Source organism: Globicephala melas, chromosome 21 (assembly GCF_963455315.2).
Source record: "Globicephala melas chromosome 21, mGloMel1.2, whole genome shotgun sequence".
In the NCBI taxonomy this organism is placed as follows: domain Eukaryota; kingdom Metazoa; phylum Chordata; class Mammalia; order Artiodactyla; family Delphinidae; genus Globicephala; species Globicephala melas.
In genome coordinates, this window is record NC_083334.1 from 31,491,167 (window position 1) to 31,505,824 (window position 14,658).

Sequence of the window (14,658 nt, forward strand, 5' to 3'; positions counted from 1 at the left end):
ACGCACTGTCCTGCCTTTGGATATCAGCACACCAGGAGGGCACCTCTAGCCCACGCTTCTCTGGGCTCCACCCCCTGGGCTGGCCCCTGGGGGTCCTCACCCTCCAACAGAGAGGTAGAAAGACTTGATTAGGAAGACGCTCTGAGGACAAAGCCCCACCCCACCCCCATCCCTCTCCTTTGCTGCCCCATACCCCTTGGCTGGGGGCAAATTCACCTCTGCTCCACTTTAGCCCTGCTCTGCCTGGAGCAACATGGACAGAGGGTTTCGTCAAGTTCTTCCCTGCTTCTCAGACCTTTCTGCTCTCTGGGTCACAACCTCAAGGTTATTGTGGCGGGGTGGGGGTGGGGGTGCGGTGGGAGCAGCAACCATCCAGTGGTGTAAGTTCTAAACTTGGAAGTCATTCAGAAACCACCTTCCCTTTCATGCCCATTATCCACTTCATCCATTTTTACCTACTTCATTGTCCCTCAGATCTATTTATTGCTCATTTTTCTCCACTGCCGTCGCCCTCATCCAAGGCCATACTCTTTCAGTTGATAAAAGCAATGTTCACATACTGAGGTATGGGGCAGTCATTCTGGCTTAATTTGATAGCCCGTTTGTGGCTATCACAGCTACTTTATGCATCTGCTTTAGTTATTAAGGAAAAGGGTGCACTGACCAGAAGTAAAGAATGTCCATGTTAAAAATAAAGATGAAACGCCCCCCTTCCTGGGACACCCATGCCTGTGCTCCTTCCATGATAAGACCCCCTTCCTGGGACACCCATGCCCGTGCTCCTTCCGTGATAAGACCCCCTTCCCAGGCGCCAAGGCCATACTGACTCGCTGTGTGTGTGCTGATCTGGTGTTTTGAAAACCTAAAGGAATGTATCCCTGACTTGTTTGATGTTCTTTGTTCGGACAAGACATAAAACTGTGCTGAAAACCATGCTTCTCCAGAGCAGTTTGTCAGAGTAATCTAAGAGCTGTCTTCTGGGCTATAGCCCTCAGTTTGGCTCAAATAAAACTCTTCTACTCCTATGATAGACTGTTTATGGATGATTTACATGGACACAGGAAACGATTGAAAGTCTGATACCTGACAGTTCAAAGTAGACGAGACTCTTCTTTCCATCAATCCATCCTCTGCACCTCACCGCACGGCTTCTAGCCATGCTGGCTTTCTTGTTATTCCTTAGACGCTGTGATGTCTCTGACTGCAGACGCTTTGCATACGCTGTTCCATCTGCCTGGAATTCTCCTGTCTCCCCTCACTGCTCTGACTATTCCTTACTCAGAGAAGACCTCCCTGATGCCAAAGACCTTGTGATTTTCCCATTCTCTACTTTTCCACTACGTTCCTTCATTTAGATATCTGTGTGACTTTTTACATCAGCTTCCATATCCCACACTATCCTGTAAACACTGTAAACAGAAACTGTATCTGTTTCATTTGCTATTAAATTCTCCGTAATTAACACAGCACCTGACTCTTGGTAGACAGCCAATTAATATGAAATATTAAGTAAATGAAGAATATATAGTAATTCAGAGCTCAGAGTCGAGAGCTAAACTGTACTGTGTTTGAACCTTGGCTGTATCACTTACAAGGTGTACGATTTTGGATGAGATACTTGACCAAAGCTTCAGTTTTCACATCTTTTTATTTATTTATTTATTTTGTGGTACGCGGGCCTCTCACTGTTGTGGCCTCTCCCGTTGCGGAGCACAGGCTCCGGACACGCAGGCCTAGGGGCCATGGCTCACGGGCCTATCCGCTCCGCGACATGTGGGATCTTCCCGGACTGGGGCACGAACCCGTGTCCCCTGCATCAGCAGGCAGACTCTCAACCACTGCGCCACCAGGGAAGCCCTTCACATCTTTTTAAGATGGAGACAATGAAGATTCCTACTTGCACTTGTAAAGTTCAAATGAAATAAATACCAACTATTTAGTAAAGGGCCTGACACATAAAAAGGGCTTAATAAGTTGTCTGCTAAGGAGAGGATATATCCAATGATAACAATATAATAATGGGATTACAGAGCACAGGAGGAGGCCACAAGGTTTACAGTAATCAAACACCCATGACACTACCTCCACCTTAAAAAAATTACTTCCATAGCTGTCATTTTGGGGAATTCTTTCCTCTCCTCTGAATCAGATTCTAGATGGAAGTAATAACTATGATATATATATTTTTAGTATAAATGAGCTTCAGTACCAGAGTCCCAAGCTACAGACCTTGTCGCTGGCCTAGGAAGTTGTATACAGCTTAAGTGCATACTAGACACTCACATCTGTGTTTTCATTTAAATTATCATCTGTGTGTTTGTTTAACAAAAGTGTTACTCCCCTGTTGGGCACAGTTTGGAGAGGAACTACTAGGTTTTTCAGGACATATCATTGATCTGTAGTGACAAGAAAAGATATTCTACATCAGGGCTGTCTCAGAAAACTCAGGAGTCCTGGTTACCATAAATTCAGTTTGGTGGGAAGATGGCAGAAGAAACAAACCATCCTCATTGTTTCCACAGTGTGGCAGACTTCAAACTGATTCTTACAACATAACCCATTCATAAATTTCAATCTATCCTATTGAAAGAAACAAAACAAAATAGCAAAAAAGTTCCCGTTCAGGGGTTGGGAACGATACCCTACAACCTTCAACCTGCTGGGCCCTAAACAAAACGAAACTCTGGAAATGAACAGAAGACAAGGCAGCTTTAGAGTCTGGAATGTTCCAAAGGGATCATTCCTATGAGTAGGGAGAGGGATGACAACTCACCTCCTCCTTCGCCAGAATCATCCACTTCACACAGGGGTGGGCAAACATTTCCTGTGTGGCGGCCAGAGAGTAAACATTGCAGGCTTTGTGGGACAGAGTCCTCCACTGCAACTACTCAATTCCGCTGTGTGATGTGAAGAGAGCTCTAGACAGTATGGAGTGCATTGAGTATGGCTGTGTTCCAATAAGGCTTTATTTATGAGCATTAATTTTTGAACTCCATGTAATTTTCATGTCACGATGTATTATTCTTCTTTTGATTTTTTCCAAACATTTAAAAACGTAAAAACCATTCTTCACTTGCAGACCTTACAAAATAAGTAGTGGCTGCATTTGGCCGGTGGCTATGTTCTGACCCCTGGCTTAAGACACATAAATAAATATTAAGTCACACCTATGGATTTCCTAATTGCTCTTCGAGTCTTCCAGATGTGAACAGCAGGCCTGCCCCTAACTGGAAGATAGAAGGTCGTATATTGCACTGCACAGATGAAAGAATGGAACTAACAGACAAATAAGTTTTTTAAATCCCATGAAGGAACATTTTACACACACTTTACGGTTTATTACACAGCTTCGCAAAGAGGAAGCTTCTAAACAAGCAGGGCAGTGCCTGTAATCCCTGATTATAAAACTATGGCAGTGAAGGTTTAGAAAGTTCAAAGCAATGCTGTAAAACTAATAGGCTGCGGGAAAGAATCCCCACTTCTAGCTCTAAATGTGCCACTGGAAGCCAAGACGCAGCATCCTCAGTAGATGCACCCCTCTTTGAGAATCCCCATGAATCCAGCAGCAGACCAGTCGAGAAAATGGAAAACGTTGACAAAGTAAATGTCAATATTATGCACAGTATGGGTCTGTACCTTTGTCTACCATCCAATCTCCACTTTTGTCTCTACTGCTGTGCTGGGAGAATACTGTCCCCCCAAATTCAGGTCCACCTCGGACATGTGGCCTTATTTGGAAATAGGGTCTTTTCAGATGTAATTACGATGATGTCACACTGGATTATAATAAGCGCTGAATCTAATGACTGGGGTCTTTTTTCGAAGAGGAGAGGACACCCAGAGATACACACAGGGAAGAAGGCAGACGGGTGTGACTCAGCCGCAAGTCAGGGTACACCGAGCGCTCTCAGCAACCACCAGCAGCTGGGAGAGAAGCGTGGACCTGACTTTCAATCAGCCTCCAGAGGGAGGTCCTGCCTCCACCCTGACTTCAGATTTGTAGCCTCCAGAACTGGGAGAGAATAAATTTCTATTGTTGTGAGCCAAGCAGTTTGTGGTCATTTGTTACAGCAGCCCAAGGAGATGAACACAGCCACCCACTAGCACTTTGTATCTAGAAATACCTTTGAATATTGTTTCCCTGAAGACATCACTCATGTCGAGGCCACACTCAGAAGAGGCCTTTCCCACCCTTCTTCATTAGTATCATCCACATCCCACCCTTCAAGAATCAGCTCAGGGTCACTTTCTCCAGGAAACACTGTCCTGCCCTGTCCTGCCAGAAGAGATCGGGGACCCCTCCCCTGTGCCCAGATGGTAGTGAGAAAAGAAATTTTCACATATTGAGGTATGGGAAAGTCATTCTGGCTTATACAGAAGTTAACGTGAATTTTATGCTAACTAAAACAGCCTGTTTGTGGCCTATCAAACCTATGCTGTACATCTGCTTTTTTTTTTTTTTTAAGATGTTGGGGGTAGGAGTTTATTAATTAATTTATTTATTTTGGCTGTGTTGGGTCTTCGTTTCTGCGCGAGGGCTTTCTCTAGTTGCGGCAAGCGGGGGCCACTCTTCATCACGGTGCGCGGGCCTCTCACTATCGCGGCCTCTCTTGTTGTGGAGCACAGGCTCCAGACGCGCAGGCTCAGTAGTTATGGCTCACGGGCCTAGTTGCTCCGTGGCATGTGGGGTCTTCCCAGACCAGGGCTTGAACCTGTGTCCCCTGCATTGGCAGGCCGATTCTCAACCACTGCGCCACCAGGGAAGCCCCATCTGCTTTAATTATTAAAGAAAAGGGCACAGTGACCAAAAGTAAAGAATGTCCATGTTAAAAATAAAGATGAAATGTCTCCATTCCTGGGACACCAATGCTCGTGCTCCTTCCATAAGACCCCCTTCCCAGGCGCCAAGGCCATACTGACTCACTGTGTTATGTGGTGGTGGGTTTTCTTCTTCTGTGTTTTTTTTTTTTTTCTGAAACCTTGACGGAAGGTATCCTGATCTGTTTGATGCTCTTAGTTCTGACATGACATAAAACTGTGCTGAGGGCTTCCCTGGTGGCGCAGTGGTTGAGAGTCCGCCTGCCGATGCAGGGGACGCGGGTTCGTGCCCCAGTCCGGGAGGATTCCACATGCCGCGGAGCGGCTGGGCCCGTGAGCCATGGCCGCTGAGCCTGCGCGTCCGGAGCCTGTGCTCCGCAACGGGAGAGGCCACAACAGTGAGAGGCCCGCGTACCACAAAAAAAACTGTGCTGAAAACCAAGCTTCTCTGGAGCAGGTCCTCAGAGTTGTCTGAGAGGCTGTCTTCTGGGCTCAAATAAAACTCTTTGCTATTCCTATTATAGATTGTTTACTGATTATTTTTGTGGATGGTAGCCTGGACACATGTTTAGGGTACTGCCTAGCACACTGTATGAAAAGACATGATTTGCACATTGAAGCCCCGACTAGATCCTGATTTCTGTTGAGGAAGGTTCCATGCCCTTCCATCTTTGTGCCCCCAAAACTTAGTAGATGCTCACCACCTGTCTCTGGGAGTGGCATGGTTAGCTAGTTTGCAGGGCCAGAGGGAATTTTATTTTGTTGGGTTTTATGTTTTCCTAGCCTTGTCTCTGCCACTCACCAGCTGTAAGACCAGAGTCAAATGCCTTAATCTCGATTTCAGTTTGCTTCTCTATGGGGATAATGCTAGCTCCTGCCTTATACAGGAGGTGTGAGGATGAAATGTGTTGATGTGTATAAAGCATTTAGAACTTAAGTGGGAAGCACCTGATAAGTGCCAGTTACTATTATTACTTTGCCCCAGAACAGCAATATTCTCTGGCTATGGACCCAGCAATGGCTTCCATGACTCCAAATAAGATACAATTTCAAGATACGTGGAAGAAGCCCAGGAATAAGATTTAGGGAAGCCGGGAGGGTCTTATTCTCAGGCCTGACAAATTTGGACAAGTCATGGTATTTATTTGGGCCTTATTTTCACCTTTGTAATTACGGGGTGGGAGGGAGGTTATATCAAGTCCTCCCAACCTGAAACCCAGGATATTTAGGGGCCTGTGAACGTGATAATGGAGGTTCTCAAGCTGCGCTGAATATTTCAGACCTAAGGGAAACCATATAAATATTTAGGAGTGATAAGTTCAATCACACTAACCAAATGTCAAGTTTCCCCACTTAGAAGAAATTGCATTAATTCCATGTAAACACACTGTTTATTTAATACCAACTGGCAATTTGGGTTGGCAGTTACCTTTACAGAATGAAAATAAAAGTAAAATTAAATCACCTTTTTAACTTAAAAGTGCTATTTCCCGGGGCTTCCCTGGTGGCGCAGTGGTTGAGAGTCCGCATGCCGATGCAGGGGACACGGGTTCGTGCCCCGGTCCGGGAGGATCCCACATGCCGCGGAGCGGCTGGGCCCGTGAGCCATGGCCGCTGAGCCTGCGCGTCCGGAGCCTGTGCTCCGCAACGGGAGGGGCCACAACAGTGAGAGGCCCGCGTACCGCAAAAAAAAAAAAAAGTGCTATTTCCCAAGCAGACATTTTTTTTTTCAAAGCATGTGACCCATGAGTGAGAAGATAATAAAAAGGACCATTGGTAGAATACCGAAGCTCTCGGTGGACTAGATAATCTTTAAAGTCCTTTTTGGCTCTCATGCCCGTGGGATTCCTGAACATTTCTCTAAGGCAATCAACTCTAACAATTTATTTCGCATTGAATTTTACTCTGTGGCCTCAAGGGGACAATGTCCTGCTCTAAAATTTCAGGGAAAAAACACAGAATCCCCAAATGAGGATTCTACAGAGTAAAGCAGGGAATTTAAAATGCTGGAAAGGCCAGAAGACAGAAATGAAAATAAGTGTTTAAAAAGCAACGACAACAAAAGGTCAAATGACCTGGAATAGAAATGGCAATGGCCCTGGGAAAAATAACAGGCGCTTCTGTTCATCTGTAGGTAAATTCAGAGTTACTGTGTATTCCCAGGCTGCCATTACCCATCAATTTTAGGGATCACTGTAGGCCCAAGGTTCATGTGTGGTCAGGGTTTGGAAAATCAACAACAAGTTTTCTATTTTCAGAAACACTCCTTTTGTTGGATATTCAGGGCAGGCATAAAAGTGTTCTCAATCAAGTAACACTAGGATGCAAACCACAGACCCTGGGAGCAGGGGAGTTGGAGAATGGGCAAGACTGGAGAGGCAAGCGGACCAAAGTATTACATCCTCCCAAGATCACAGGTGCTGGTGGAGAGAGGATCAGTAATAACAATGCCTGCAGAGGGACTTCCCTGGTGGTCCAGTGGTTAAGAGTCCGCCTTCCAATGCAGGGGACGTGGGTTCGACCCCTGGTCGGGTAACTAGGATCCCTCATGCTGCAGGGCAACTAAGCCCACGCGCTGCAACTAGAGAGCTCACGTGCCGCAACTAGAGAGAAGCCCGTGCACTGCAAGCACAACTAAGACCCGACACAGCCAAATAAAAAATAATAATAATGCCTTCAGAAAGCACTTTGCAAACAAAGTGCTATATAAACGGGTTAGTTCAGTTGAGTCTTAGGATGAACCTGTACTTTAGAGATTCTTACCCTCATCCCCATTTTACCACCCTGTGGAAATAAACAACAACCAAATGGGAACAAGAAAGGCTATTTATGTAGAGCTTGCTGTAGCAAGACAGCCAGCCAACATCACCTGCATTTGGAGGAGACTCGAAGGCAAGCAGAGAAGTGGAGAGGAGCTTCATAATGGAAAAGGGGTAGGTTTCACCCGTGCCCTGATTGGAGGCTGTTGGCCTGGGGAAACTGCAGGTGGGCCACCTAGAATGGGACAGCCTATATGATTGGTTAGGGGTACATATTTGGCTTTTTCTGGTTGGTCCTAAGTTGGAAACAGGGACAGAAATTAGGGAAGCTGTCAGCTATTCATCAGGCCTGGCCATTTGAGGCCTATTGTTACAGGGCTATTTTTTGACTTCCTGGGTTGTCACTAGAGAGGTGGTCTGACTTCCTACAAGTCTGACTCACAGCAGGCAGGCTTCTGGGCCAGTTACTGGATATCAATGGGTTGGTTTTCTGGACTGGTTGCTGCAGGTTGTGGGTCACAGTTCTACTTTTAGATATGTTCTGGCCATTGTCGATTTGTGTGTTTAGTCTTTCAACCCTTAGGTGTGAGTCTGTACCAGAGAACATTGGCCCAAATAGTTACCAACATCAACTCTCAGGGCCCTGGAGAGGGGCTGGGGGTACCTTCCACACAGCATCCAATGCATCAAGACGCCTAATGGAAATGATCTCTTCCTCCTGTGAAATGTCCATACAGCCTATTAAGGCAACAACCATCTCTTTCAAAAAGTAAGATCATTATGTTGCTTTTCCTACTTACTTATTTGTTCCAGACAATGAGTAACAAGTCATAGAAAATGATTCAATCAACAAATCACTGGTAGAGCTAAGTTTTCAAAATCCAGGAAAAAGTTCTCCAAGGGGCCTTTGGTAAAGTACCCTTGCAAACACTTCTTTCTGTAAAATCTGAACCTCTTCCCCTCTATCAACTGACCCCAAAGAGCCTGGCAGAACCGGCGCCTGAGTGGGGTGAAACATGGATCCGACCAGAGCAGCACAGATCGTGTCCTCAAGGTCACAGCTGGGGTCACAGCGCCCCTTTCTGTTTGCTTGTGCAGGGGAGCAGAAATAACCCCCCCCAAATAAGCCACTTAAGAAGCTACTTAAGAAACAGCAAGAAGCCACTTAATGAAGCTACTTAAGAAACAGCAAGGTCCAAGGAGGATACTCTGACCATCCTTTGTCCCCCTGAAAGCAGGAAATAAATCTCCCATGTAAAAGGCACCTTCCCTGTACCAGGAGGTAGACAGACATCCGTATCACCAAAGATACGGAATTCGGGGGGGGAGAAGCCTGTATAAACCAACCTTGTTATTCCTTCACTAATTTGCTACCCCAAGCCCAAAAGCCTTTGTCGTGTCAATTACTCACAAATTTATTGCTTTGCTTCTTTGTCTAAAAAGCATAAAAGTTGCCTGTTTTGGTCACCTCCCTGAGTCTCCTATCTTTGGGGCTCCCACATGTATGAAAGGAAATTTGTTCTTCTGTTCATGTGTTTTATGTCATTTTAATTATTAGACCAGACAAGGAACCTAGAAAGGAAAGGTTTTCCTCCCCTACACCTGATGGATTACTCGCTAGGAGCTCAGATATCAGTGCAACGTTCATGATTAGAATTTGAGTGGATAGAAAATAATCTGTGTTCCAAGAGCTAACTGTCAACTGTCCGTGAATCCTATTGTTTCGGACTCAGCATTAGACGCTAAATGGCTATTGAATAAAGGGATACATCACTGAATAATTTCAAGAGGAAATAAAAAACCTCATTCTGTTCTCTCTGTTAATAGACAGCTGATGGAGGGCGGGACTCCCACATGGTTACAGGATTCTGAGATCACATAAAAGCTGACTTAGGCCAACTGTCCTGTGTCTTAATAGGTTCTTTGGCCAGGGATGCACCCAAGAAAACACCTGCCCTCCCCCATTCTCATGTCTCCATCTGGTACCACCCATCCAAGCCCAAAGACCCCAGCTCACATGCCAAACCTGCAGTAACACCTTCCCTGGTCGGATGGCCCTGGCATGACTCACCCGCCATTTGTCTCCATGGGGCTTTGTACAAATGTTAACAAACACCTACACTGTGGCATCAGAGCTATTTTTTATACAATGTTAACCTCTCTCATTATATTTAACTCTCTTTAAAGCCACAGGTCTGTGGCTTACGTGTCTCTGTTTCCTCAGTGGGCAGTGAAGAAAAATCCACCGCACCCAGATGAGTCTATATGCGAGCACCTCATTCTGTGATGCTAGACACAGGCTCAGAACCTGTGGACCCTGCCAGCTCTGCTGCTTGCTCCCTTTGGTCACATGCAGTCACCTTTCTCTCTCTGTTTCTTCTGTGACAACAAACAAGTACAGTTTTTGTCCAGTCTCCTTGATGATCATGTATTAATTTTTAATAAGACTGGCATCGATATGGCAGCAGAAGGAAAACAGGATCACAAGCACAGCGAGAGTGTGGGGTGTGGACTCTACATCCTCAGCCTCTCAGCCCTCAAAGGGTGAGGAGTTTCTGTGTTTCATCGGCAGTTTTTATCACGGAGGGTCTCTGCCATGGGTGGATAAGAATATTCCACTCATTAGGAAAAGGGTCCCCTGGTGGGAGGAAGCAGCATTTCTCTCATCAGTCTTGGCCTTGGCCTGGCTAAGGGAACCCCTTTGCTCTGACCTTAAACCCTCAGAGCAACTTTCTAATTGTCATTTGTCTCCCTAAGTAAACATTCCCTCAGGGAAAAGTGACGCTGATCAAAGCCCTGAATATTTTTGTTTGCAAGATGTGCACAGCTTTCATTATAAATGAACAAATGGCATTCTGCTGTACACACCAAAGGAAACATACATTATGTAGAAAGCAAAGCATCTGATCTTTCTGACAGGTTTGCCCTTAGGTCATGTCTTCTGAAGGTGCCCGCCTCCCCTCAGCCAGCCTCTGTCTGTCTCAGCCCCTCTGTCTGTTCTTTTCTATGTGAGGTCCCAGCACAGTACCATCAAAAAGTCTCTCAACCCCATACTGGCAAGTTCTGGCAGGAAAAAAGGAAAAGACTTGCTTACATGTCATATTTTCTGTAATATTTAATGTGAACGATTTCAACTCACTTAGCTTTCCCACTAAGCTGGACATAACTGCAATTCCCAGACCTGCAAAGTTTTTAGCAAACAGAACAAATTATCCAAGGATAACATGTGGCATCAGATACTCACATTCTCTGATCGGAGCCTCTTCGCGGGACACCCACCGTCCCTGGGGTGAAGCATGTAGTATAGTCGGACTTTACTGGCATGTTTTCGACTCTGGGAAGAAAAAGCAGAAGCAGATACTGTGAAAGAGAAGGCATTCTGAATCCTTGGACACATAGCCAGTGACTGCAAATGCCCAAAAGGACTTTGCTTAGAAGACACTTGAAACAACAAGGTTCTCACTGCAGAGCACAGAGAACTACATTCAATATCCTATGGTAAACCATAATGGAAAAGAATATTTTAAAAAGAAGGTATATATATGTGTAACTGAATCACTTTTCTACACAGCAGAAATTAACACTTTATAAATCAACTACACTTCAATTAAAAAATATTAAAACTGAAAAAAAAGAAAACACTTGAGCAGGTTCCTATGGGTCCCATGGGGTGAAGGTTCAGATAGGTTAAGTGACTTGCCCAAGGTCATCAAGCCAATATAATTTCAGGATTAGAAAACAGTTAATGAAGAAAGGCGAAACCATTGGGATCTTTTTTTTTTTTCCTTTTTTGCGGTACGCGGGCCTCTCACTGTTGCGGCCTCTCCCGTTGCGGAGCACAGGCTCCGGACGCGCAGGCTCAGCGGCCATGGCTCACGGGCCCAGCCGCTCCGCGGCATGTGGGATCTTCTCGGACCGGGGCACGAACCCGCATCCCCTGCATCGGCAGGCGGACTCTCAACCACTGCGCCACCAGGGAAGCCCACCATTGGGATCTTTTAGCCTGGAGTGAATGTTTAATTGTCTTCAAAGGTAAGACCAGGTCAGCAGAGGGAATAATACAAGGATCAACTGTGATGAAGAGCTAGGTCCCCAGCCCCTCTCTCACTGCAGCTGCCCTGCCCTAAGGAGCCAGGGACAACGCCGCCCTGGGATGGCGACACGCACACGGCACCTCCAACCAAAGCCTGATCAGAGCCAAGCTCCCCGCAAGCAGGCAGATGCAACTGAACAAATGAAGCCCCACCTCCTGCAGGCCAGCAGGACTATGAATTCCATCTGTCCTGACTGCTCTGTGTCCAGTGTGGAGAAACCGACCCCTTCTTTATTTACTTATTTATTTTTTGCCTTTTCTGGGTTATTTCTTTTTCTTATTTATTTATTTTTATTGGGGTATAGTTGCTTTACAATGTTGTGTTAGTTTCTGTTGTACAACGAAGTGAATCAGCTATATGTATCCCTATATCCCCTCCCTCTTGGACCTCCTTCCCACCCCCCCATCCCACCCCTCTAGGTCACCACAGAGCACCGAGCTGAGCTCCCTGTGCTATACAGCAGGTTCCTGCTAGCTGTTTTACACATGGTAGTATATATATGTCAATCCCAATCTCCCAGTTCATCCCACCCCCATGTCCACATCACCCCCATGTCCACACGTCCGTTCTGTACGTCTGCGTCTCTATTCCTGCCCTTCTTATTTCCATCTGTCCTCCTTCGCTGAAGTGAGAGCCCATCCAAACTCCCCTCACCTCTAAACAACACTGCAGTTCTAACTTCTAAGTTGCTACCTGAGGCAGGATGGTGGGCTGAAAACACCAATAAAAGAGTCAGAAGTTCAGAAGCCCAGTTCCAGCCCTACCACTTTCTAGCTGCATGATATTGAACAAGTCGTGATATCGAACAAGTCGTGATATCGAACAAGTCACTTACTCTAATTTGTAGCCAAAACGAGTGTCACTTTCTCCATGTACAAAATGAACACAATGATATTTATTAGGGTTTCCATGAGAATCAAATGGGACATTGTATAGGAAACACTGTAATCCACATAACGCTAAACATCGCTCACTGCAGACTGCATCAGTCCTAACTTCGAGTTCTATGTGATCTCCATAATATGAATTCTCCTTGAATCCTTTGCTACCGGATTCCAAGTCCCCCATCCCCTTCCTTTACTCAGAGATTTTTTCCCTCCTTTTCCAGTCCTTGGTTCCACTTGTCATTCTTTACAATTGGGTTCTAGCCAATCTCCTGAATAATGGTTTGCCTTCATGGATTAGCCACAAAGGCAAAGTGATTTTCAGAGAATACACAGCAAATTGCATCTTGTTTACAGGACGTAGTGTAAATCCTTTCTGTCTGGTTCTCCTCATTTATCACTTTTTTAATTCCTTCATTTTTCCTGGAGCCCGAAGACTGTGCTTCCAAACAGTCCCTGGACCCTTCTAAGGTCTTTAAATGGGTGTTAAAGTGCTATCGGAACATGAAAAATACTAGAGACGTAAAAAAGTACTGAAGTGCGATTTTAAAATATATTTATAGTCCTTTCCAGGTTGTATCTTAAGTTTTGTTTGTTTGTTTTGCTGTACGCAGGCCTCTCACTGTTGTGGCCTCTCCGGTTGCAGAGCACAGGCTCCGGACGTGCAGGCTCAGCGGCCATGGCCCATGGGCCCAACCGCTCCGCGGCATGTGGGATCTTCCCGGACCGGGGCACGAACCCGTGTCCCCTGCATCGGCAGGCGGACTCTCAACCACTGCGCCACCAGGGAAGCACTACCTTAAGTTTTAATCAAGGTTATCTGGAGTCTTGTTTGCCTGGAAGATTGGTAAGACAGAGAAATGGAACCCTATATGAACCCGTGTCAGGCGATTTCAACATCATTGTTTAGTTTCTGCATATTTTTGAGAATGATGCCATGCAAACTAGCACTTCTCCTTTTGCAGATAAATATGTTGATTCCTAAAATGTGTACACCTTTCCTACAGGATTGTGGGGTTTTTGGAGGTAAGGGGTAGTGGGAATATTAGGAATACTGCTATAGTCAAAAAAATAATAAAATTAAAAGAAGATGTCGGGCTTCCCTGGTGGCGCAGTGGTTGAGAGTCCGCCTGCTGATGCAGGGGACACGAGTTCGTGCCCTGGTCCGGGAAGATCCCACATGCCGCGGACCGGCTGGGCCCGTGAGCCATGGCCACTGAGCCTGCGCGTCCGGAGCCTGTGCTCCGCAACGGGAGAGGCCACAACAGTGAGAGGCCTGCATACGGCAAAAAAAAAAACCCCAAAAAACAAAACAAAACAAAAAAAAAGAAGATGTCAAAATCTCCAGGACGGTGAACGTGGCCACAGAGCCTGGCTGGTGAAGCGCACACACAGAAGGTAGTTGGTGCAAAGACAAAGTGATAACAGCGTGCGCTCAAATGGGGCTGAAGTAGGTTTTCAATTTTGCATTTGTTACCATAGAAGAACTTCTTATCACAGTCCTTGCAGCATCGATCTACCCAGGGAACAAAATCATGGCAAGATTGGAAATCTCACAATGCAGCCCGTTTTGTGCTTGGGCTTTTTTTCCCTCTTTCCTAAAATAAACCATTTCTTTCAAAAAGACTATTTCCAGCAAAGACAGAGTTCACTAGGCTATTTACTTGCAGTTTGACAAAACTAGTAAAAACCCATTAGCTGGAAGAAAAAAACAAAAGGGAGTAAAAGGGCAGCTCGGGTATGAAGCCATTAGTGATGAGCGATGCTGGGTTCGACGAGCTTTCTTCGTGATTTTGTTCATCGAAGGCTAGTTTTTCTCCTTCAGCTTCCCAGCCTCCAGGTTTGATGGAAGGACTGCCTTGCCCCAGTGTCTGGGTGAAAAGAAACAGAGTCTTGGCAAACACAACCTGATTGTAGATTGATGGGGGAGGCGTGCTGGCTCACCATTTAGCCGCATCCGTTCTGCCTGGTTCTCTTTTCCCCCTGCTGCTTTTTCCAGGCTGGAGACACGGCCTCCCCACCCTGACTTCAGGCAGGAAGTAACAACCCCAATGACAGTCCACTCCCCAGTGAGAGGAGCACGGAGTCCCAGTGAGTCTGATT

The 14,658-nt window shown here is 46.0% G+C and overlaps 1 protein-coding gene across 5 annotated transcripts in view; it reads right to left on the minus strand.

The window, feature by feature from the left end:
* The window catches only part of ZMAT4 (zinc finger matrin-type 4), a 343,860-nt gene that overhangs the window by 199,096 nt on the left and 130,106 nt on the right, over positions 1 to 14,658 (minus strand). For all 5 annotated transcript variants that reach the window (XM_030834018.2, XM_070044618.1, XM_060291502.1 and 2 more), the window contains exon 3: positions 10,822 to 10,911. In XM_030834018.2, the coding sequence (XP_030689878.1) occupies positions 10,822 to 10,911 (90 nt within the window). The remainder of the gene's footprint in view (positions 1 to 10,821; positions 10,912 to 14,658) is intronic.